General features: G+C 38.4%; 2 protein-coding genes across 7 annotated transcripts in view; both read left to right on the plus strand.

The window, feature by feature from the left end:
* LOC120415142 (protein charlatan) overlaps nucleotides 1-21,705 on the plus strand; it is a 68,547-nt gene extending 46,842 nt beyond the window's left edge. For 3 of the 6 annotated variants that reach the window (XM_039576569.2, XM_039576570.2, XM_039576571.2), the window contains exons 2-7: nucleotides 6,981-7,500; nucleotides 7,604-8,620; nucleotides 13,371-13,569; nucleotides 13,636-13,782; nucleotides 14,023-14,433; nucleotides 19,575-21,705. In XM_039576569.2, the coding sequence (XP_039432503.1) occupies nucleotides 7,089-7,500; nucleotides 7,604-8,620; nucleotides 13,371-13,569; nucleotides 13,636-13,782; nucleotides 14,023-14,433; nucleotides 19,575-20,871 (3,483 nt within the window). In that variant the 5' untranslated portion in view covers nucleotides 6,981-7,088 and the 3' untranslated portion in view covers nucleotides 20,872-21,705. Of the gene's footprint in view, nucleotides 1-6,980; nucleotides 7,501-7,603; nucleotides 8,621-13,370; nucleotides 13,570-13,635; nucleotides 13,783-14,022; nucleotides 14,434-19,574 lie in introns of those variants that run through there. The other 3 variants (XM_039576575.2, XM_039576574.2, XM_039576576.2) reach the window with 3 other exon arrangements.
* Nucleotides 12,032-13,322, plus strand: LOC120415144 (uncharacterized). The gene is made up of 2 exons (XM_039576578.2): nucleotides 12,032-12,185; nucleotides 12,242-13,322. The coding sequence occupies exons 1-2, from the start codon at nucleotides 12,172-12,174 to the stop codon at nucleotides 13,230-13,232; spliced, it is 1,005 nt and encodes a 334-aa protein (XP_039432512.1). The 5' UTR covers nucleotides 12,032-12,171; the 3' UTR covers nucleotides 13,233-13,322.
* Nucleotides 21,706-26,578: the final 4,873 nt, after the last annotated feature.

Consider the following 26,578-nt stretch of genomic DNA (forward strand, 5'->3'; position numbering starts at 1 on the left):
ACGACGATGATGATGATAATAAAGCAACAACAGCGCGGTCGGAAGTGGGCGGCCAAGCAATGTGGGGTAAAACGCCCACTCGCGCATTGACCACCCACCACCCAAGCCGGGGAGAGAGCGATAGCTGAGAGTTTTAGATGCGTTTTTGCAGTGTCTTGTTTTATCTGAATGTGCGAGTGTATCTATTCCTCTTGGGCTCTTTGACTTGTTGTTGTTCTTTTAGTTTTTTTTTTTGCAGAATCAATCCTTAAATTTATTTAGAATGATTTTTTGTAATTCAAATTTTAATCATTTAATTTTTTTTTCAATTTTGAATTTTCTAAAGTTTAGAATCCAAACCATGTAACTCACCTCGTCGTTAAACAACACTTGTAACTTGTTTACCAAACACTCAAATCTCGCACAGTCACAACTAATACACAATGTTGTACTTTGCTGTGTATGATCACGCACATGTGAGGGAGTAAGGCAAATCTCTGTGTTCAACAGTTGTTTGCTGGTGTGCTGACTCTCAAATCTGCTCACATTGTTTCCTCTCTCGCTCTCTTACACACGCTCCAATCTGATGCTCTGGGCTTAGGCTTTTCGCGGTGATGGTGAACTTGAAATTTCAGATTTTTTTTTTGCTTGCCGCGCTCTGAACAAGTTTTGGCGGTTGTTTGCTGCCACCACGAGGCGCATTACTTTGTGCTGTTCTAACGAGTTCCGCCCACACTAAATGTGCTTGCCTCGTGGTTGGGTGGTGGGGTTAGGGGTGGTGGTCGTGGGGTTTGCGTGGCGACGGGCTGTGAACTGGGAGGACAAGGGCGGCTGGTGCGACTGTTCAAAAGCTATGTTGTTTGAACGAACTATTGGATTTTTTTTCGAGGACTACTTTGGTCCATGTGATCAAATGTGAGTCTTGTTTCTTTCTTAAATCTTTCAAAATTTTCTAAACGCTTTGAAATCTAAATAAAATATATTTTATGGCCTCAAAACCTCTTTAAAAGAGCGTAATGAATGCATTCCAATCTGATTATTTAAAAAGAAAATCAAACTTCTAGGTTAATTTATTTGAAATATGATTTCATCATAAGGAACCATCCATAAACCTTATTAATCTTAATTCTTAAAGGTCGATTGTCTTAATTTAAATCTATCATTAATTGCGTTTTTACTACCTTCACAGTTTCTGTAATTATCTTATTTTAGATTCCTTTAACAGCAGCTTTCCAAAAAGTCAGAAAGTTTTAGGGAAATTATGTACATTATGTACTATTATTTTAAATTATTTCAATTTTCGCAGCACCGGATTTTTTTTTCTTAACTTTGTATGGTTTGTATCAGTTGTTAAAGCGGTTTTTTGTTGCTGCATACAAGTAAACTATAAATATTTCAATTTCATACGATTTTTAAAATCAGCAATTCCCCACAAAAACAGCACGATTCGAAAAAAAATTGTCAGATCTAGCCAAAAATTGGTCAGGAGGTTCTTTGGCTGCAATGATTAGACCCGCTTTTTGCCATTAGAGTGACCTACTATTATCGTCGATTTTTTTTTTTTTTTTTTTTTTTTCCAAAATCCTACTTTGCGCAATTTTAATCTCTCTTTGAATGAAAGGTGATGAGTTAGGCTTTTAAGGAACAAAAAGTTTAAATTTTCATAAATCTAAACTATCATTTGAAAATGCTGTTTTAAAGTTCTCGGACCCAAAAAGCCTCTATTTTTGACAGAGTTTGCGGAAAAATTTACATAACATATCACAAAATGGTGGAGTTTCACTAACAAGATTGGGAGATTTGATTTTTCGAAAATAAAAGAATATACAGTATGTAAAAAAAGTATTTACACCCCTTGGGCACTATGCACATTTTGTGATGAAACATGTAAACAATTTAATGTTGACAGAAACCTAGTACTACGTTTTGTTCAGAAACTCATGCCAGACATTTTGCTACAAAAAACTCATGAAAAGATGATTTCTATAAAAAGTTATATAACAAATACTATTACGAAACTAAAAAAGGTGCAAAAAAAGTTTGTACACCTTTCGAAAAATTAACATAAATAATGTTATTTGTTGACAAATCACCATAAATCCAGTCTCCCAACTTCAAATAGGCATCCTTGACTGATTAAAAAAATAATTTGGATTGAATATAAAGTTTACTAACTACTTAGTATAAAAGTTTATATAACTCTGGAAATTCTATATAAAACTTATCTAAACTTAATTTTGCAAACTTTTAATTCAACTAAATGTCAATATATTACCATAGAATTGATAAATAAACATTTTGGAGTGGGTATAACACCGTTTTGGGGGTATTTGTATCGATAGAATAGATTTTTCGTTGGAATTTCGTACCAACCCGGAATTACGTCGTCGGAAAATCCGCCGGCATCCGAACCGGTCCACAATTCTTAAGTCAACCTATGTGGCATCGGAAAGGGCATAAAATTTCCGATCTTTTGATACCCATACATCTAGGTTTTCTATAAAACCCACGATTTTAAATGCCTAGGTAAAAACGTTGTTACGGTTTTGTTTGAGCAATCTGCCAAAAATGTATGGAATTTCGTAATTTTTGTTCTCGTGGATCAAACTTACTTTTTGCCCAGGTATTTAAAAACGTAGGTTTTATAGAAAACCTAGATGTATGGGTATCAAAAGATCGGAAATTTTATGCCCTTTCCGATGCCACATAGGTTGACTTAAGAATTGTGGACCGGTTCGGATGCCGGCGGATTTTCCGACGACGTAATTCCGGCTTGGTACGAAATTCCAACGAAAAATCTATTCTATCGATACAAATACCCCCAAAACGGTGTTATACCCACTCCAAAATGTTTATTTAGCAATTCTATGGTAGTATATTGACATTTAGTTGAATTAAAAGTTTGCAAAATTAAGTTTAGATAAGTTTTATATAGAATTTCCAGAGTTATATAAACTTTTATACTAAGTAGTTAGTAAACTTTATATTCAATCCAAATTATTTTTTTAATCAGTCAAGGATGCCTATTTGGAGTTGAGAGACTGGATTAATGGTGATTTGTCAACAAATAACATTATTTATGATAATTTTTCGAAAGGTGTACAAACTTTTTTTGCACCTTTTTTATTTTCGTAATAGTATTTGTCATATAACTTTTTATAGAAATCATCTTTTTATGAGCTGTTTGTAGCAAAATGTTTGGCATGAGTTTCTGAACAAAACGTAGTACTAGGTTCCTGTCAAACTTTAAATTGTTTACATGTTTCATCACAAAATGTGCATAGTGCTCAAGGGGTGTAAATACTTTTTTTACATACTGTAGAAATTTTCAAAGTATCGCAGTTTTTGTAAAACAAGTTATTTTTTCCTGCCTCCCGCTTGGCCGGTTTTTGATACGTTATGAAATTTTTCCCGAGAAATCTGATAAAAATAGAGGCTCCTTGGTCCCGAGACCTTCAAAACAGCATTTTAAATTTTCATGAGACCTTTGCAAATGTTAGGCTAGTTTTTGAAAAAAAAATTCTTTCAAAGTCTAATACACCAATTTTATTTGCGTCCAAGAGAGCTAAAATCGATCAAAATTGCCATTTTTTGGATCACCCTAACACGGCGTGGGTTGCCCTAATTTCCAAACTAAAAAAAACACGGGTCTAATGATTTTGGCCAAGACACTCCCAGTACAAATTTGGGCCCGAACGGACAACTATTTTTTCGAATCATGCTTTTTTCGTGGGAAATTGCTACAAGCATTAATATTCAAAATATAAAAATATGTATTTGAAAATAAATTTATGTCGAATTAGACCCTCACATACATACATCATTGAAAAGTTTAGTCTTCTTCCGGAACAAAAGACAGGAAAACTATGAAAAGCACAAAACAGGAAAAAACATTGTGGATGACGTCAAAGTATATTTTGTTTTTTTTTGGCTTTGAATTCATTAAACATAAACTTTTTGATGTTTTTTGGTTTTTGAGATCTTGATTTGCTTTTTAATTTTTAATGCTTGAGATTCTAAAATTTTTACTGATTTTTTTTAAATTTCCTGCAGTACGGTCTTTGAATTTTGATATTTTAAAAACTTGTTTCTTAAAAAAGTTACGCCATTTTGAAATGTTAGTCTTGATTTGAAAATTTTGAAAATATTGTTTTCGAAAAGATCGAAAAAACTTACGAATGTTTCATATTTGAACATGTTTTTTTATTTATATTTTAACATTTTAAATCGGACCATTGGTTGCTGAGATATCGACGTTAGAAAATGGAGGGTTGTTTGGGTGAGACTTAGAAAACATAAATTTTCCTGTTTTTAAACCTTTGCATGGCAATATCTCAGCAATTAAAGGTCGAATCAACAAAGTTCAAAAAACAAAATATTTTCTATATTTTCTCAGCTTTTCAAGAATATTTTTTTCAAGTGTAGGCAAACACGTGCACTAATTTAAAAAAATCAAAACTGTAAAAAAATGTTGCGAACAATATTTTGATTTTTCGAAAAAATCAGTATTGATTTCATAAGTCGGTCAAAGATTTTTTGCACAACCTGGAAATTTTTTGAAAAGTTGGCAAAATATCAACATAGCAACAGATAAAAAATCAAAAAATGCCAATCAAGTTTTAGTGACAAAAAGTTAAATTAAAAATCATCAATTTTTTTTAACCTTGTATATTTTTTTTTCAGTATAAGTTCTTATCCATACCTACAACTTTGCCGAAGATACCAAATCGATCAAAAGATACAGATTTTTGAATTTTCATACATCATTTTTGTATGGACAGCTGCCAAATTTGTATGGAAAATCATATAGACAAACTCATGGGGGGTAGGCGTGGCTGAATGGTTACGCTGTTCGCTTTGTAAGCGGAAGGTTCTGGGTTCGATTCCCATCTGCTCCTATCGAGAAATTATGGAAAGAAGGAATTATGAACACTTGAATACGAACGAAAAATTCATTAGCTCGGCGGCGGGGTTCGATCCCCCGTCCTTTGGGTCAGCAGACAAAATGCTAACCACCAGACCATCGAGGCTTAGTTGTCTAGAAGGATTAAGAATGCTATAAGAATCCAAGAAACTTGATTGGAATCTGTGTGAACCTAAGAACAGGAAAATGCAATATTGAATGCAAGTTGAATTCAAGGACGACATTGGTTGCATAATTGTTAGGCGAATATTGAACTTTCAACACGACCAGAATTCACCACAAAAAGCTTGGTGAACCGAATTGGAAAGCTTCCAAAAATGAATCCAAGAACATACGAAGAATTAAGGACTATAAATAGATTTGACCGGCCGCATCACTTACCACGGTGAATCCTGGCTTCACACCCATCTTACTAACACCCTCAAACCTCACGTGATACTTTGTCGAAGACGCAGCTGATTTAGCGGTCTTCATCACTCAAGTATCGGACTAAAATTCCTATCCACTTCCCCCGTGTCTTACCACTGGTCGTGGCCGGCGCTGTGATTGGCTAGCATGATAGGGACATTTGAGAGTTGCGAAGTGGTGATGATTGGTTCCTACTCTTCATCTGTGGTCCACGGAGCAATTCTTGGAGGTCCTGGTCAATAACAGAGTTGCAACTACGGGTAGACACCAATGCTATGCTATGCTATGCTAAAATCATATAGACAAACTCATGATGCAAAATGGCTTCTTTGGGCATACCGAAGGCACCAAAAAAATCAAATGATTGAAATCTGAGAGAATTGCTCTTATGTTTTTGAGATTCTGAAATTTTTAGATTTGTAGATAAGTCTTATTTTTTTTAGTTTCCACCAGTTTTTAAAACATGTTTTTAATTATTTTTTAAATAATTATAAATTAAGTTCAAAGTTATTGAAATTAATCAGGTTCATTTTAATTTTAATTATGTTTTTTTATAAAATGTTATTTCCTTGTTCTCTTTTTTTAATTTTTATTTTTTTTGTCGTTCTATTTTTTAATGTTTATTTTTTTTAATTTTCGTTTTGTGTTTTTTATTGTTGTCTGAGAAATTACTTTTAAATAACTCGCAACCGTGTCAGCCCAAAACATCCCCACCGATCAACAGGTTGAAGGTACACCCGGCTTCGGTCACCAATGAATGGCCTCCTGTCTGAGGGACCCATCGCGCCGGGGACAGTCGCTGCTCCTCACCCATAAACTCTCCTTTTTTGCTGCTGCGGGTGCCGTACTAATCACATTTCACCCATTCAACAATTTTTCATCACCCGGCAGCAGCAAAAAAATGATGGTAGTGGGCCAAGTGTGGGAGTTGGGTGGGGGGTTTGTTCAAGGGTGGGTCGAGTTTCATCCACCAAACCCACAGCTTCAGTGTGTGTGTGTGTGCGCGCCGGGGAACCGGTTTCCGGAGCAGGACGGGTAGGGCGCGGAGGTTACGATTTTTTTTTTTTTTTTTTGTGTTCAGCTCTCTACTCTGCTTCTCCCTCTAATAATGATGACGGCGCGCGATGATGATGATGGTGCTGGTGGTGATGATGATGTGGGTGGCCACCCACGTTTTTCCGACCGACCGGGGGCGGCCCACGTGGTGAACAGCCACGTCACGCTGAACGTGCCAAAGTGTTTCGTTCTGGTGGGCCTACTCTGTGGCCACGTGGTCCTCCCCCCAGCAGCAGCAGCATGGGGGTGCTTAGCAAAAAACCTGTTGGTCGTGTCACGTCACGGCGTTTGGGTTGTGGGGTTTTCTGGGCGGTTTGGGATGAACGTGGTGTTATCAAAAGTTATGAATGAAAATGCCACGCTACAGCGCCTCTATGCCATCTCCCCGTGTCTCTGTGTACAGAAATGAGGGCGGCTGAACTCTGACTAGCTGTGTGGGATTTCTTTGGGGGGAAAACTTTGCCTTTGGGGGGATTTTTTGATGCATGCGAATTTCCACCCATGAATGGAGACGTTTAAAAAGCATTAAATTGTACTGTTGACAGCAACGATAGGCTGTTTCAACCATTTTAAATAATCTTAACAACTTTCTCTTTCTCAATCCTTCTTCCAGATAAGTGCCCCCTGGTGAGGCGGCACCCCACCACATCGGCAGTCGCACTCCCACTGCTCTAGGAGGGCAGCGGGATCGCACCCAGCCCCCTCCCCAGGTGCCCAAGGAATGACCACGCTCATACCCACCACGTCGTCCCAGCCCGCCGCCGGGGTTGAGGCGTACGAGGACATGTTCAAGGAGATCACGCGCAAACTTTACGGCGAGGAGTCCGCCCACGGACTCTACCCGCACAACACCCAGATCGCCCAGGTTGCGCAGCTTGCTCCGGGAGCCCCCGCAGCAGCTCCCGAGGGTGGCGAGCGGTCCTTTACGACGCTCGTTTCGGACCGGAACATTACGACGATCGATTACGAGACTACGACGGTGAATGACCAGGGCCAGCAGCAGCAAGGTCGGTCGGAGGAACATCTGACGACGGCGTTCGGCCTGGCTGCACTCATGCAGAACGGATTCCCTCCGCCGGGGGCCATCCTGAATCCGGTCAACTTTCCCGCGAAAGCAAGTGAGTTTGAACTAGGTACCCAATACGCGAACACGTTGACGTATCGGCACGAAATGAAGATCTTGTGAGGTTTGACGAATTTCTTACAACAATATTTGTTTCCTCTTCTTAATTCCAGATCTTGTCGCCGTGACCAGTGACGATCGCTGGCAGCAGCAGCAGGAACAAACCTCCGGCGAGCAGTCGTGGAGCTCGGGTGGCGGCAAACACTCGTCCACTTCGTACTCCCACAAGTCGGGCAAGAAGCCCAAGGTCGAACCGCTGGATGGCTCGCCCACCGGCAGTGGCAGCACTCTCAACATTCCGCAGTCCGACAAGAGCAAAGGCAACTTCAGCCCCTCGTCGGCGACCGTCGGAGCTGCCACCGGAAAGCGTTACGCCTGCACAAGCTGTCCGTACACCACGGATCGGCGTGACCTGTTCACGCGCCACGAGAACATTCACAAAGAGGAGAAGCCATTCCATTGTTACGCCTGCCTGAAGCAGTTCAACCGGGCGGATCACGTGAAGAAGCACTTTATGCGGATGCACCGTGACATGGACTACGAAATCGCCAAAACCCGCCGCATAACCGCGGTCAGCTCCACTTCAACACCGACCAGTAGCACCGCCAAGCCCTACTACAGCAGTAGCAGCAGCAACACGCCGGTTTCGGCACCAGCCCCACCCCCGCCAACCACGCTCGTGTCCCCACCGGTAACCGTTATCCCGGTGGTCAGCACCCTCAACATTCCGACGGCCAACTTTCCGGCCCAACTCAGCATTCCCAGCAGTCACCACGGGACCGCAACCATCGAATCGTCGTCCCACGGCTCGACCGTCACGGCCGTCATCAACAGTCACAACATTGTCACGCTGAACGGAAGCGGCCTGATTCAGCACCACCATCAGCAGCAGCAGAACCAGCAGCAGCAACACCAGCCTGTTCTGCAACAGCAGCAGCAGCAGCAGCAGCAAATAGTAGTAAATGCCCCACCTATCGTAGCTATCAAACAGGAGAAGGGAGTGCAGCCGAGGGCTGAAGGTGCGGGGAATAGTAACGGCAGCAATGCCGCCAACCTGGTCGACGATAAATCCTTCGCGAAGAAGAACAAGGGCGAGAAGCGGTTCACCTGTTGCTACTGTCCGTGGAGCGGTAAGTGGAACATTTTTAATGTACTAACCAGTATTTTACCATAACTTTGAACTTGGGTGTGGTACAAGCTTTCCATAGCATCGCAGATTGGTTGGCACGGCGTCGGAGGGTTTGAGCAGATCATTGGGTTGGGACTACGATCTTTTCACACTTTTTGATACCCGTGTTGCAAATAGGGACGTGGCGTTACATCGTGCTGCCATCTGGATTTTTTAAGTGCAAGAGTGGAAAAGTGCTGAGTCTCGCCCAGCAAAATGAAGTCGATAAAGTAGTCCATTTCGATGGAGAAATGTGGAAAACGTGGCCATTCCCCTATTATGAAGCTATTTTCGAGAATTTCAATGTAATATGACCAAATTTTTTTTATTGAAATTATTACAGAATACCTATCTTTATTAGTTTTTTTTGTTCACACATGGCTATAAAACGACGCAAAATATTGTATGGATATATATTCTATTTTTCACAAAACACAACATGAGTATAATAATGAGTATTGTTTGCCTTTTTTATTCAATATTTTGAGATAAATTGTCCATTTCTAATTCTTTCTAATCAAACACCAGTCTTCATCATATGGAGAGTTTGATGCTCGAATAAAGCTCCAAAAACACTATTTGGGCTATAAACTTACCAGCAACAGCACCGCCTCGAGTAAGCACGCAAATTCATGCCATTTACTGGCCAAAAAGATCGAATTTAATGCACTTTTGATCATAATTTCTATTTTGCGAGACCATTTCTCATCATTTTGGTGGCACACACACCCTCACGCAAGAAGAGAGGTCAACTGCTTAACGAAAGTCGCCATCAATATCTTTTCACTTACGCTAACGATTTCAAAGTGCTTAAGATATAAAATTGCTTCCAACTACCGGCAACATGGTCTTTTGCCAATTAGTTAGTACCTCACTTGAAAAATAATCCCGAAAAATGTAAATAATTAGCAAGCACCATCAAAAAAACAAACGCGCTAAGTCTTTTGACGTTTCAATTTTGACTACCCATTTCAATCGAAGGCTGAAGAAAACCGAGCGAGGAGCGAAGGCAAATAAAGAACAAAGGGTGGCCACCTTTTCGTGAGTGTTCGCTTAAAAATTTCATCAATTTTGGCATCACTAAGCAGACCCAAAAGAGCGCTGGAAGAAAAAAAGAACTAAGCTGAAAATAGAAAAATGGGCGTGGCCCAATGCACTCGACTGATTAGAATGCATTTTTGAAATATTTTTTTTTAAATGCTTGTAAAAGGAATAGCATAACTTTTGATAAAAGTGAAAATAAACAGAAATGTTCACAGAAAGTTGCTCTACTCGTTGGTGTACTTGGATTAACTGAATTTCAAGAAACACGACCGCATTTTAGGCTTAAAATGGGCATATTTCCCCTACTTCCAATACAGTCCGAAGCCTCGAATATCCGAAATTTCGATTATCCTAAATTCGATTACCGGAAGGCTTGTGTAGGACTTCGGAAATTTTCTTATTTTAAACACCAAATTCGAGTTCTGCGACCTCATTTTAGTCAAATTCTCCATACAAACTTTGGAGAAAAACCATTCGGTCCAAACAAACTATTTTTGAAAAATTCAAGATGCACGTGATTCTGGGGACCCCAAAGTTCATGCTTTCTATCGAGTTGAGTCTACGTAGAAATTTTGTTGGTCGATGTTATCCGAAGTGATTTTTTCCGAGGTCTTCGTATAATCGAGTTCAGATTATTTGTAAATTATTTAAAAAAAAATAGAATGATGCGATAATATATGTTAACTTTTTTTGAATACTTTTTTAAGCTTGAGTATTTTAAACTTTAACAGCCAATGCAGTAAAAATCCATTGAAAATTTCATGTTTGTTTGATTCCCTTTTTGCAAATTATGAAAATTTGAGTCGTTTTATACTTGTTTTTCAAATCATAAAAATTCAAGGTAAATAAATATTTTAGAAAATATTCTACTTTTTAGTTTTTTTTTAAGTGCGGTATTTTATTCAAAAAATATAGTCTTTTACAATCAAAACTCAATTCCATGTTAAATGTTGGTTGGGTCGATTTATGTCCATTCTGTTAATTAATAAAATTTGAGTATTAAAAAAATATGTATTTCCTGACAATTTTAACTACTTACACATACAATCTAATGCATTTGCAAATCTATGGAAAATTCCCGGTTGTTTGATACTCATATGGCTAAATATAAAAATTTGAGTATTTTCAAAAAACACTCTGTATTTTGTGAAAATTTTGTTATGTATTTAACACAGAAAACTCAAATTTAGCAAAGATCCATGTAAAGTTTTTCGTCGTGATTCCGAAATTAAAAATAAAAGTATTTTCTAAAATATGGTACCGTCATCAGGGGTGACATTGGGTCTGAGGGTGAGATTGGGTCACACAAAAAAGCTGAATTTGTATGTTTTCACATTGCAGAATGTATTTTCAAAGAACCGTTTTTGTAAAAAAAAAAATGAGAAAATTACACCAAAAACTCATTTTTTGAAAAATAAAGAAAAATCTATTCATAATTGCGCATCAGTTGGTACTGCATGCAAATTATTAAATCTGATTACAGCAAAAAAAAGTTTTTTTTTTACTTTTTGTTACAAAAAGTCGATTTTGACGATTGTTTACGCTTCAATGGACAAAAAATGCTGACATCTAAGAGTTGATAAACTCTGCCTAATTCTTCACTAAGTTGAGATCTTTTTTTTGCCGGGGGTTTACTTGAATTTGCAATTAAGGGTCCTGATTTTCGGCTCAATGATCGAAAATAACTCACTCATCGCCGAACAAATCTACTCCGTCCGTCGACCCGAGTCACAAGTGAATATGATCAGCGAGGGGAGAATCTAACAAAATACCGTCGAGGCGCTCACTGCACTACCACAGTTTGCCGTCAATTTATATTTGGCTTTGCGGAAATTTCTGTCTAATGTGTCTTGGATGTTGTGTTATCAATAAAATTGCAATAATATTGATTTAAAGCAGTTGGATCGCAGACTATTTCGAGTCAACTTTGATCGACATAGCGCAATCAGCCTCTCCGAGCCATTCGCTGCACTACCCGATCGGAGTGAGAGGGAGAGCAAAGAGAGAGTATTCAGTAGCGATTGGTGTGGGTGTGACAAACGGTAAAAGAAACCTTGTTTGCAATCGAAAAGTTCTTTTGTGTTATTTTTTTTATTTAAGTGCATCGTTTTCAAGTTTCTGTTTTTTTTTGCTTATTCTTTTCTTTTTTTGATTTGACATTTTGTTAAATCTGGTTTTCCGAATAGACTTGATTATAACCTTATAACCCTACAACTTAGCTTATGATACCAACATCATCAGATAGTAGGAAAAGAATTAACAAAATCTAGAGTTTTTTTTAGTTCATATAAGCTATTGTGTTTGATAGGACTTTTCAAATAAAACTCTAGAATAATCACTAAAAAACCTTTTTTTTGCGAAAGTGGAAAGTGCACGAAGTACAAGTAGGCTGCTTTTTTAAACTTCCAACTTTATTTGTCAATTTGAAATGTAAATACACAAAAATAAGCAAAATTTTACAGTTTTTAAATGGAAACCATATCGTAAGTTGGAAATCTTTAGCAATTTTCGAAAATCGTCAAAAATTACCCAATTCCAGCAACGAAGAGGAGCGCGAACTTTCGCTGTTCCTGTACCACCTGACGCAGGAGATAATCGGCTCGCGAGACTACTCGGACTGCAACATTAACCAAATCTGCAGCAAGTATTACAACAGTTCCAGCTACCCGAACAAGGAACGTCTGCGGAGGTTGGTCACCGAACTGAAGCGCAAACTCAAACTGCAACAGCAGAATACCATAGCCGTGCAGGCTCCGAAGCTTGTTCAGTGCCGGTGCAGTCGCTGCAAGGAGGAGGCCCTGCTGCAGAGCACCGCACTGGACCAGTGCGTGGGGACGTCCTCGATGCCGTGGTTCGGCAAGATCAGCGAGGCAACCCAGTTTGAGGATCCGGTGTCGTACCAGACGATGGCGATGAGCGCGGGGTCAACGGCGAGTTCGTTCCGCAGTGTTCGTGACTGTTCGTCGTTGGAACAGTCCTCCGTTGAGCAGTACCAGCAAGGCGCCCGGAAGGACTCGTCCAACGAATCGGACACGCTGATCGAGCAGGTTCTGCTGAGGCATGCCGGCGGGACTTACGGGGGTTCTTCGAGCGATGCGTTGCTTCGGATGGCCGCAGCGGATCACGTGTTTTGCGACTCGTGCCACGGCAAGTGCCCGCTGCAGAGATGTCAGCACTTTACGGGTGGTGCGACGGCGGGGCCGAGTTCGCGGCCGCGGTGTGGCATGGGTGACGCGTGCCGTCCGACGCCGCGGAAGGTCTGCAAGTGTCCGCTCAAGCAGTGCGGACATTTTGACTCGGCGGCCGGTGGAGGATGTGGTGGGATTGGGGGCTGTACGGGATGTTCGAGTGATGCGCCGCTGCTGCGGCAGGATCCGGGACAGGATACGCCACCGGTTACCTGCTGTGGAAGAAGCAGGCGGAGGAGGAGGGGACGGAGTAGGAGTCGGAGCAGGTGTAGGGATAAAGCGTCGAGCTGTCGGGACGGGACTGTTGCGGGGGAGAGCTTGAAGCATTCTTGTACGAAGTGAAAGGAAATAATAAATTCGTCGGCGTGCCATACGAGCTGTGATGCTATGGAAAGATCTTACTTATTAATATCATCAAAAATTATGTTCTATTTTTATAGATTTATTGCAAACTCATCTCAAATTTTCTCTCTTTGCCAGGTGCTGACAACTGGGGCCTCAAGCGGCACCTCAACACCCACACCAAGCCGTACGTGTGTATGCTGTGCGACTACAAGGCGGCCCGCTCGGAGCGGCTCGCGACGCACGTCTTCAAGGTGCACAACAAGAAGGCCTGCAGCAAGTGCACCTTCTTCGCCGAGGACCAGGACCAGCTGAACGCTCACATGCAGGACTCACAGTAAGTTTCGCTTAATCACTCCCTAAATTTAGATTTTAATGCCAAGTTTGACGTTTGACACGCTAGTCCTAACGAACCGGCCAAACCAGTGAAGCCGGCCACTTCGCCAATCGGCGGTGGCAGCACCGGGAATGTCCTCCGAAGCCTTGGGAACACCTTCGTTCCGAACAATCTCCACGGGAACAACCCGACCAGCAGTGGGAATTCCTTCGGGTGAGCAGAGTTTTGTAGCGTTGCGTTTTCGTTCAGCGTTTCTTTTCTTTTGGTAGCCATTTGTCGTAGAAATTGTTTTTTGGCGTTGATCTTTGGTTCGAAATTTTCACCCCCCAAACTGACTGTCTTCAACCCATCGTCTAACCAAATTAATAATTTAAAGAAACCGTTCCCCATCTCTTTGAAACGCAAATATGCCTTCCCCCGACGACACCGACCCCAATCCGATCCTCGCGGTAGAACATCGGTCGTCAACAACAGCAGCAGTACCAACACCACCATCCTGTACCAAACGACAACGTCGACATCGGCCATCCCGTCGACCGGGAACATCCTCACCAACAGCAACGCGTCCAACCTGATCGACACCATCAACCAGCATCTGGCGGCCAACGGCGGCACCGTAACGGTCGTGTCGGGAAACGGGCTAGGTGGAGGGGTTGGGCAGGTGACCACCCCTCACAATCACCATCAGCAGCAGCAGCAAAATCACCTTCAACATAATCAGAATCAGAACCAGCAGCAGCAGCAGATTCCGCAACAACAGCAACAACAACATCACTGGATAGCGAAAGTGCACCGGAAGCGGGGATCCGAACTTTTGTACAGCTATCTGGAGGCGGACGGAAGCGACTCGGAAGATTACGCCCGGTATGGAGTGTGCGCGCAGTTGTTCTGTTGGTTGTTTCGTTGCTTGCTCGTGGTTGATCCTTTTTTCGTTCGTTCGCTTTTTGGTTCGCTTTTGCAGCGTTTTTTTGGTCTGTTGGTAAAGTCTTGGTTTGGTTTTGTGTGTTCTTGTTTCGCTCCGTGTTAATCTTGAGTTGACTAGAATTTTGAAAAAAAAGGTTTTGTAAATCTGTTGATACCGTTCTTTTCTGCACATTAAAAATGTTTATTCAATATGATTTTTTTATTCTGAGATGCATTCATGAGTTTGTAGACTTTTATCAGTAATACCTGTTTTCTAAAAAACTACAAGTTCTTCCAGGATGCTTTCTTCAGACTGGCTGCGCTTGTTTTCGATTAGATTAGATTAGATTAGATTAGAATACCTGTTTTCTCAAAAAATACAACTTTAGAAAAAATCCCGATAAACAAAGTCAAAAAACGAAAATTGGCTGCAGTGCTTTTCCTTCGTATTTTTAAGTTGCAAAAAAAAACAAAACATGGTATAACTTGAAAAAGGTGCCTTTTTTCCAAACATGTGTGGTCATTTTCAAATACAAATATGATTGAATTACTAAACGCATTTTCTCAATATTTCATCATCGCCATTTTAGCAGTTATCTTGGATCTAGACATTTAAAAATCAGTTTAGAGTAGTTTACTGCCGTTCTACGCATAATTGTCCCATGTCAGTTTTGGACGAAGTTGACTTTATGACATTTTTAAGTTTAGTTTGATGTGTACTTTAAGAAAAAAACATAAAATCTGGTACTTTGTTCGCAAACTCATTAAAAACAACACCAAGTCTGTTTGTCCCATCGTTAAACTTCTACGCATAATTGTCCCACCAAGTATTTTCTAACACGGAATCATCAGTTTTACTAAGCATTATGTCTTGTTTACCAGTTGTATATCAAGATAATTACAAATAAGGGTGATAAATTGCTAACTGGGGCGATTAGGGACACATAGGGCGAATAGGAACCCACGGGACAATTATGCGTAGAAACACAGAAATCGATCGAAAAATTTCAATCGCGTTTTTCTCAGTTCCACTTTTTTGAACATGGGACAATTATGCGTAGAACGGCAGTTTAAGGGTCATACTTATATTCGACAGTTAAAAATAAGATAGCGGTTCTTGTTTTTTTATTAGACAAATTTAAAACAAAATTTTATATTTTAAAAATTTAAATACTTGAAAATAAAATTTATAAAAATTAAAGATTTAAAAATCAAAATTTTAAAAAATTTAAGATCAAAAAACTAAAAACTTCAAAAATATTAAATTATATACTGAGAAATAATAATTTCAGAAAATTTTTGTTATAAAATTTTAAAAATATAAAACCTAAAATCTAAATTTAAAAATTTCTCAAAATTCCCCAAAATTTAAATTTTGTTAAAGATTCTGAAATTTAAAAAATGCATTTCAAAATCATAAATTTTAACTTTCAATTATTTAAAAAAAATTATTAATTGAAAAACTCTACAGTTCAAACATTTTAAATTATTTTTTATGTTTTTAATCTAAATTAAAAGATGTTGACGAAGCGATTGATAGTGGAACAATGTATTTATTATGGAGCGAAGAGTCAAACTACCACTCAAATTGCGTACTCCATTTAAAAAAACTACAAAACTCTAGAATTAAAAAATAAAAAATAAATTCTAGCATTTAAAATAAAAAAAGTAATAATTCAAAGTTTCGGAAATTTACAAAAATCAAGAACTTAAAAATAAATCAAAAATTCAAAAAATAGATAAAAATTAAAATTAAAATACCTAAATCTAATTTTTTTTCATTTTAAAGACAAGAATTTGAAAATTTGATGTTCAGAGATAAAAAACTTCAAAAACATAAACATGAATTTCAGAAAACTTAAGATTCGAAATTTTTAAAATCCAAAACATAAAATTCAAAATTTAAAAAAAACCTCAATGTACCAAAAAAATCAAATATTTTTGAAAAAAATCTGAAATAAAAAAAAGATTTCAAAATCCTAAAATTTAAAAATTGAGTTGGCCGTTGTAAATATTTTTCAAAGTTTATGTCGCCCCAGTTTATGAGGGACCCCCCTCAAAATCTGCCAAATTTAAAAACTTCAAAAATATAAAAAAAAATAAAAATTATAGTTTCAGAAAATTTTTCATTCAAAGTTCAAAAAATCTAAATTCAAAATTTCAAAGTTTCTAAAATTTTTCAAAATATTGTTAAAATTCTCAAATTAAAAAACGCTAAAATTAAAACAAAACATTTCAAAATTCAAAAATTTAAAATTTCATTTTCCGAAATTACAGAATTGCAAAATTCAGAAAATTTAAGGAGGAGACTCAAAATTTAAAAAATTAAAATTAAAAATTAGCAAATTTTAAATGTGTCTCAAAATTTCCCAAGATTTTAATATTGTATAAAAAATTCTCAAATTTAAAACATTAAAAAAGGCCAAAATAAAAAAAATACTATTTCTAAATCCTAAAATTCGAAATTCTATTCATAAACAAAAACCCGATTTAATCCCACCTGGGGTGAGATAGAGCCTTTCTTACTAAAGAATATAACAATGATAGAACTTCTTTCAATTCATAACATCGACTTTGTTTATTTATAACGTCAGCACAAAAGAATATGACGAAAGCAAAGTATTATAAATGATATGTTTTCCAAAAGAAATAAAAAACGCAATTTTCACCAAAAGAATATGTTTAACCGTACATATAAAGAATGTGACATTTTCAGAAAACGTTATTTGAGTTGTCTCCTACAAAACCCTTCAAACAGGATCAAGTTTCATTGAAAAGACTGTGAAATTGCAAAGTCCATAAAAAATTAATTTTGACCTAATTTCACCCCTACTGCGGGTTTATTTTTTGATTATTTGGCAATAAATAGCCACTCCAGCCGCAATAAATTTAATTATCGCAGCGAACAAAAAATATTTACTTCTAACTCAGACCGGACCCTGATATACCATTACACCGGTCATTGTATGCTAGCGATGCATAAAACGAACAGCGACCCAGCAACGTAGCAACATCTAGAAAGAGGAAAGAATCATCAAAACGGAACAAGTTATAGAGCAATGCAATGTTTCTCTTGGGCCCTGCTGAGGGCGCCAAATTGCACCCTGTTCAATTAACTTATGAAATCACGAAAAAATGGAATCTACTTTTAGGCGATTTTAGGAGCAAACGGGAAACAAATTGATTGTAGCCGGATGAATGTCCTATGTCACAAAAGTTTTAGCATAAACATTGGACAGATATGCAAAACGGACAGGACAAAAAAAACGAGAAGCTACGATATCTTTCATGTTGAAGGAAACATCGGTAGACAAGCTACTACAAACGAGTATAAGTCGAGCAAAACAAGTATTCGAAGCTCAACTTGACAACTTGTCGACTTGGCGACGAAGCGTCGTAAATCGTTCTAAAAATTGATCCGGATTGCCGATAGATGTCAAATTTGTTTCAGATGCTTACTCATGGTCTGTACTATGAATGTAGAAAGAAATTTCGAATAAAATTAGAAACGAAAAATGTTGGCGAAGGTCTCGGCAACTCGCCCAGGTTCAGCACGCTAGCTTTCATCTGCATTTAGAAGAATCAAAATCGGATTTATGGGAACTGAGAACGGCGCGACACAAAATTTTGCCAAATTTTACCACATACGAACATCACTCGACCTCCACGGAATTTATTTTCTCAAAATTCGAGGGTTTGAGATAGACGAGTTCTGTCAAGGTGAATCGATAGAGCGTCGAAAATCGATGCAGTGTGATTTTTTGGCGATTTTTCCGATTAAAATTCATGCTGAAACGACATATTTACGAAGATGGAAATGACGTCCTGGCTTAAAGTAAAACCTATACCTTTCTTTAGTAAGAAAGGCAAAAAAATCTTAAATTCACATTTTAAATGAAATTTTAAAATTTTAAATCTAAATTAAAAAAAATGTTGTGCCCAGCGCGATGGATAGTGGAACAATGTAAAAAAAAAATAAAATTTCCAAATTTAAAACTTTTAAAGCTTCAAATTAAAAAAAAAAATCATTAAATCATTAATATTACATTACCGGTATAAATTCAAAATAAAATGCTAAATTTTAAAAATTAAAATACCTAAATTAAAAATTCATAAAATAAAAAAAAATAGTTCAGAGTTTAGAATATTTGCAATCTCAAAAGTTTTAAAACTTCCAAAAAATGAAAAAAAAAATTAAAAAATAATTTTAGAAAGTTAAAGGTTCAAATCAAAAACATAAAATTCAAAGTTAAAAAAAATCTATTTTTTTCAAAATTCCCCAGAATTTAAATTTTGTTAAAACATCAAAAATTAACACCTACATTCCCAAGCTCGAGAAAACGGGGAAAATTTATATGGTATCTTCCAATTTTCTGGAGCTTAGGAGTTTACTGCCGTTCTACGCATAATTGTCCCATGTTCAAAAAATGCAAATGAGAAAAAAGCGATTGAAATTTTTCCACCGATATCTGTGTTTCTACGCATAATTGTCCCGTGGGTTCCTATTCGCCCTATTATGCGTATAAGTTTAACGTTAGGACAAACAGACTTGGTGTTGTTTTTAATGAGTTTCCGAACAAAGTACCAGATTTTATGTGTTTTTCTTAAAGTACACATCAGACTAAACTTAAAAATGTCATAAAGTCAAAATCGTCCAAAACTTACATGGGACAATTATGAGTAGAACGGCAGTTTAGGTGTAAAAAAACGCTAAAATTTAAAAAAAAAATTTTTAAGATCCTCAAATTTAAAAATTTAATTGGCTGCTTCTAATATTTTTAAAAGTTTACGTTCTTTGCGATAACAATATTTGTTTTTTACTTTATTCCGAAAAAACAGAATTACAGAATATTTGATTCTTATTTTAAAAAGTCATAAAAAAATTGACAACGTCCTAAATAAGTCTTTCCAACCCGTTGTTTTTGACGATTGTTTGCGATTTATTTTATAATGCTGTTTACTTGTTTTAAACTCGTCTTGTTAAAAAAATAGCTATTTCAACAGATTTGTTAATTTGTTTATAAAAATAAATTTATTTTTGATTGATTTAGTTTTAAACATATACATACTGATTACCACCTTTTCTTCCTTCTCCTTTTCAGCTTGCTCAGCATGCAGGCCCTCGGCCGCAACAAAACATCCGTCACGCAGGATTTTCATAACGCGGGAGGCGGAACCCATCGCCAGTATCACGCCAACCACAACAGCGACAGCAACAGCAGCAGCATCGATAGCAGCAACGATCAACCATCTTCTCCACCACTGTCCTCGGCGTCGTCCCGTTCACCATCGACGTCCCCTCCGGTGGTGGCGTCGACGACGGCGACCCCGAACCACTTGTCCGAGGAGCATCTGTCGCTGCTGCAGCTGTTGGCCACGGCCGCCGTCGCCCAGCAGCATCTGCAACTCCAGCAGCAGCAAAAGTCGGCGTCGTCGATCCTCAGTTCGCCTCCCGCGAGTCATCCACCACAACCACCACCAGCCATAGTCCAGAACACGAACCAAAATAGTACAAACCAGGCCCAGAACGATGCGAAACGTCGTCGCAAGAGCAGCTCCCGCAACGACAAGGAGAACCTTGGCCAGAAGCAACCGAACCGAAGCGTGGCCGTCGGGGGCAAGGTTATCGATTTGACCGTTACGGCGGCGGCTGCGGCCGCCAGCGATACCGGCAACGGAATTGAACGGAACAACAACAGCAGCAGCAACAATAACAATAGTAGCGTTAACAATAAGAATATAAACGAAGCTATTTTTGATAGAGTCATGTACAAGAAACCGTCGTACCAGAATATGTTTTTAACGGCGGCGTTCTGCAAGCCGGTGCTCGGCGTCGAGAAGGATCCCCGCCGGGAGGACCGCGTCATCGTGGCCGAGAAGAGCTTCTCGTTGGCCGAGTTTCTGCGCAATCACACGGAAGTGTCGATCAGCACGCTCAACTCCACGGCGACGACGGCCAAAAAGCCCAACGACGACGAAGACGTGATCTTCATCAAGGAGGAGAAACGTCGCAAGCAGCAAGCCCCGCGCAAGGTCGATCAACCGCCGTCGTCGGAGCGCTCCGTTGGCGATATCCGCGACAAGCACATGATCCGCCTGATCACGCGGCGGCTGTGCTGTCGAATCTGCCAGAACCAGCACGTGGCACCGGACAACTGCCACTATCACACCAAGACTTCGCTGATTCTGCACCAGCGGTGGCGCCACGGTCAAGGTGCGGCCACCGACCGGTGCCAGCACTGCGGGGCAGCGTTCGCGCGCCGGTACAAGCTGGCCCTGCACCAGAAGCTGATGCACCGAAACCGAAAACCGGGGGCGAAAAAGACGGTGAAGAAGCAGCAACGCAAACAGCGCAAACGGAAGCCCCGCAGCCAGTGTTTCACCAAGAGACGAAAGTAAGAGAGGGTGAGTTGGACTTTTCTTTTGTAATCGTGTACTAAGGTAGCTATTTGTATTATATATTCTACAAACTTTTTTCTGAACAACTCAAACTACAGACGAGGACTTACTTTACAACAAGAAACAGTATGTAAAAACTATATACCTAAAAAAAACATATATTACGTATATCGATCGGCGGAAGCGACACACAAAAAAGAAGATGAGATTCAACGTGCACAAAAACTACTCGAATCAAACTGAAAGCTCACTAACTATATTTTAAAATTTCTCCTTCTTAACTTCCAAAAACGCAAACAAAAAACACACTTAAAATCACTTATGAAATTAGGTTCGGCTTAGCCACACAAAAAAGGGCGTGCAATGTTTTCAGCCTGTGAAAAAAATCCCACTCGAGAAACGCAAAGGAACGTACAAAAAAACAAACACACACACACAAAAACGAGAGAGTTTTATAATTTTAAACCCACCAATTATATAATTTTAAATAACGCAAAAGTTACGTTTTAGATTTGAGCCACAAAGTACATTATTTTGTTAAGGGTTTTTTCTTTCGATGCAACACGTGCACAAGGACATTTAAACACACTCACTCACACGCAAGCTAGTTTGATAAGTGATAGGGTCAGTAGGAGAGAAGGAAATCAATGTGTCATAAAGAGAGGAAAACAAGAAACAAACAGAAAAAGTCGGGACGAATCTACTTCTAATACACTTATACAGCGGAGAGCCAACCGACCAGAAACTGATTATATTATAAAACTATCTACTGGCGTACAATAACTGTATTTGGTCAATGTGAACTCGTAATACAACGGATGAAAAAAAAACTGTAATGTTGAAAGGGTTTCATTTCACGTGGATGGAATATCACATTTCCCTCAAAGTAATAGCTCATTTACGCAAACGCTAGGTTAAAACGAGTATACTTCCCCTGTTCGCAGAAATGTTCCAAAGGCAAACTTATGGGAAATGGGACGAGCGTTCCAGTAAAAATATTTTCGAGACTGAAAAAATCAAGTCTGTCATATAGAAATTGCCAAACACCTCCAAAAAACCTTTGTCTGGCAAATCGATTCCCACTATCGGTTTTTTTTTTTTTTAAATTGACGTTTAGATCATTTTTCAAAAAAACAGTTTTAGTAAATGATTTTTGTATTTTTTTAAGAGAGACATACCATCCTGCATTTTTCGTCAGTCTTTTTGTTACATCTTAGGCTATTTCCTAAACAAATTTGAACGAAAAAAAAACGTGACATCACCGAGGACATCACCTTAAAATTTGACTTTTAAACTTAAAAATCAAAACATCTCATAGAAGTGGCGTGTATTTTTATTTCAGTGTATTTTTTCAGAAAGCCCATCCAATTTCCTACCCCTTTTTGATACAATGCAACGATACAGTACTTTTTAAATTGCAAAATACAAAAATATTTAAATAACTTACGCTCTTCTCAAATGTTATTTTCGAGTACAATTGGCTTCACATAGACAAAAATGGCTTATATAGGCCTAGGATAACATGTCTACAAAGTTTCATTGAAATCGGAGAGGGTCGGGTACAAAAGCACCAGAAAAATTCCTGATTTGAGCTGGAATTGCTCTTCAGCGTTTTTAAAAACAAAAATGTTGAAAAAATAGTTTTTTGTGGCTTTCAGTCTCGAAAATATTTTTACTGGAAAGCTCGTCCTATTTCCTTGGTTTATGTATTTTTTCAGGAGAGACATAGCATCCTGCATTTTTCGTGAGTCTTTTTGCAACATCTTAGGCTATTTCCAGCTATTTCCTCAAAAAAATTGAACGAAAAAAATCGTGACATCACCTTAAAATTTAACTTGTAAACTTAAAAAAACAATCTCATAGAAGTGGCGTGTATTTTTCTTTCAGTGTATTTTTTTCCCGTCCATAGAATTATCTACGTGCGCATGTATTGCGTGTACGTACACGAAAAAAAGTGAGGTTAAATTTTGTACCGAACAGCAAATCAAATGGTGTGCTAGTTTGCGTGAGAGCGGGCTTAGATAACTCTATAGAGATATCCACGCGCGAGAGTGTGTTAGTTTGGAGTTTAGTTACACGCAGACATAGGCAAATCGAGTAGCTGCTTGGAATTCAGCCAATTGCCGTTCAAGAGCCAAACGACATGCGACACCTAGTGTTGAGTAGCAGAACAGAGCGAAGAATGTCGATTGAGATTTCCGCCCTTTGAGGTTATGTATGCGAATTCTGATTTGTTAAATTCCAGCGTTCAAACCAACTTTTGAGCAAAAATTCGAGCTGATACTTTGTTAACTTTTGAGGCTCTATCATTTTAAACAATATTATTTTTTCAAAATTATTTTTTTTCCAAATTTTTTTTATTGCGTTAATTTATAGAGGGCAAAAAGTTTACACTCGTACTACTTGAATTTTTTCTCAAAAGTTGTTCTAAGAGCTGTAAATTCAATTTTAAGTTTGCATTCCTATGTAACCGAACAGCGAAAATTTGAATCGTCATTCTTCGATGCTTTGCGCCATCTGTCGGAATTTTTGAGCTTTTAATCGCGAATCACAATCGATCAAAACCAAAACAATAGAGCTATCTAAGCCCGATCTCACGCACACTAGCACACCATTTGTTTTGCTGGCTGGTACAAAATTTAACCTCACTTTTTTCGTGTACGTACACGCAATACATGCGCACGTAGATAACTCTATACTTTAAATACAAATACTAACACAGAAACATAATGTGCGTGAGAGAATCCGTGGAGATCTCTATAGAGATCTCCACGGTTTCTCTCACGCACACCATAATTCTGTGTTAGTGTTTGTATTCAAAGTATTGTTTTGGTTTTGATCAATTGTGATTGGTTGAATTCCAAGCAGCTGATTTTGTTTATACTATTTTTACACATACATAGGCAAATCGAGTAGATCAATCGCCTGTAAAAACCAGCTGTTTACCACGTGCTCGTGGTATAACAAAGGACACAGCTGATTTTGACAGACGAATCATTCTACTCGATTTGCCTATGTCTGCGTGTCAATTTTGTTACGAACTAACATACTCTCGCGCGTAGATATCTCTATGGACCTGCAATTTCCTTTGACCACTTTTTGATACGAAGCAACGGCTTCGAGATACAGCAATATTTAAATTACAAAATACAAAAATATTTAAATAACTTACGCCCTTCTCAAATGTTATTTTTGAGTACAATTGGCTCCATTTACAAAAAAGGCTTATATAGACTAGGAAGAATTCATTGAATTTGATGAGGGTCGGGTACAAAAGTACTAAAAAATTCTGATTCGAGCTGGAATTGCTCAATAGTGATTTTGCAATTAAAAATTTTTGATTAGGCTGGTACAAATATTTTTGAAAGTTTTTGTCACCCCCCCCCCCCCCCCCTTCAAAATTGGCCCGAAAAATATTTTTACAATAAACTTCAAAATTTCTATGAAAATTCAAGTGCAACCAGCTGAAATCAAATTAAAATACATTCTCCTGCGTTTAAAATCATGTTTAGCATGTTTGGGTTTATTAAAAAATCTTAAGATTTTTTGAAAATTTTCGATGCAAAATCTTTTTTTTCGATACAATTTTTGTTTTTGTCAGATCTTAGATTTTTTGAAAACTAATGATTGCAAAACAACTGAACTAGTGTAAAATGAATTTTAAAACACTTTTTTCATTTAAATGTGAAGATTATGGCTTGTTACTTAAATTTTTATTTTTTTTTATTTTTTTGCCCCCCCCCCCCCCTTGACCTCGGCCAGGGCCGAGGGACAAAAACTTTTTTAAATATTTGCATCGGCCTTACCGATTTCAAAATATAGCAATTCAAAGTAAAAGTTTGTCCGAAAAATTCCGTTTTTGTTAGGGTTACAATAAAAAACGAAATTAGAGATACCCTCTGACTCGATTCCTTAGGCAAAAATAACTAAATCAAAAAAATCTACTTATTCGCTCTACAGCATTGCCTCGGCGTTCTCGATTGCGAGATTCCTACTCGAAACTAAGTGTCCGAAGGCTTAATTGTTGAGGCAATTGCAAACCTCTTTTTACACCTTAGCTTCCATCCAACCCGGGATTCGAACCGACAACCTTTGGATTGTTAGTCCAACTGCCTACCAGCGACTCTACCGAGGCAGGACCCAGGGAGACGACTCCTGCACCTGGACTGAGCTAACGACCTAACCTTTTTAGGTTAGTCCGGGGCCAACATTTACTTCCCGTCCGACGGAAGGCGTGATCAGACAAATCTCGTCTCAAAATTTGCCACCAGGACCTTCTGGGATCAAACCCAGGCCGACTGGGTGAGAGGCAACCACGCTTACCCCTACACCACAGGTCCCGGCAAAAATAACTATCTGTGCCAATTTTGAGCCAAATCGCTAAAGGTTTAAGGGTCGCTTTTAATCGTTGAAGTTTATATGGGGAAAATCGCAATAATGTATGCAGAAAAACATCGTTGCGGTATTTTTCTGCCAGGTGGCGCAGGTCTCACCCAAAATTGTCGTAGTATGAGATACGTCCTGTATACCCCCTTATATACTTTCAAGTATATAAACCGATTTCTTTTCGTCGCATTGCTAATAACTCATCAGAATCAACTCGGATCATCTTGCACCCTTAGACAAAGTTGTAGGATATTAAATTTCCTGGAAGAATCTCACACTTGAACAAATTTAGGTGAGACTTGCGCCACCTGTTGCCAAAATCCTGAAGCGATGTTTTTCCACATACATTTTGGGAGCGTTTTTTATTACGTAACGCAAAATTTGGGATTTTGTAAACAAAAATAACCAGCTTTTGTAAACATGCTCAATTTTGGTCTAAAAAAGAAAATTTTAAGTTTTGAAATATTTTGCATGCTATACTTGTTATATTTTAAACACAAACGTACGGGTTTAATGTGATATTGCTGTAACTTATAGAAAATTCAAAGTTTGGATGAATAATAAACATTTTGCTTAAGATTTCTTTAAAATGTTGAAAGGGGGTTCAAATTACCCTCAACATTTTGAAAATGCCGGTTTAAAATATTTTTTTAAAACGCTTGGCATGATTCGAAGAGTTTATCTGATGAAATACCCTTATCAGCCAAACATAGTTGAATGTTTAAGCTTTCAATTCATTCAAAAAGTTCATAGTTTTGTGAGAAATTGACAGAATTATGTGCGATACAAAAAAAGGGGATCAAGTCTCCCCACTCTCCCCTACATTTTCGATACCCTTTTAAAAGGGTGACGACGGGTGAACTTGAAAAAAGGATACTTTTGACTTTCAGTGTATATACTGACTGACAGCAAAACTCTCACAGCGCATCGAAGTGTTTCGCACATGATCTGATCCTGCTGTACAGAGCACTCAAATATCAATCGCAATACACCTGAAATTTCGGTGATTGACAATGAAATATGTAATTTCAATAGCCAAACACTTGAATTTTAAACGGTGTTGAAAAATAATAGTACGTACAAGCAATATACAGGTTCTCGCTTGCTAGTCGTGCACGCTACCACTGCGCCGGCCGGCCAGTTGAAATCGGGAGAGTTTTTTGTGCTACTCGTTCTAGCCTTTGATAAAAGTCTCGCTAAAATCAATCAGTGAAACACATTAAATACAAGTGGAAAATCACGTTGACTTTGAATAGTGCCTGTTTTGGGTAGATCTTAAGATCAATTTCAAGTGTTTTCCTCATCACTTTGAATAGTTTAA

This window comes from Culex pipiens, chromosome 2 (genome assembly GCF_016801865.2).
Source record: "Culex pipiens pallens isolate TS chromosome 2, TS_CPP_V2, whole genome shotgun sequence".
NCBI classification, from domain to species: Eukaryota; Metazoa; Arthropoda; class Insecta; order Diptera; family Culicidae; genus Culex; species Culex pipiens.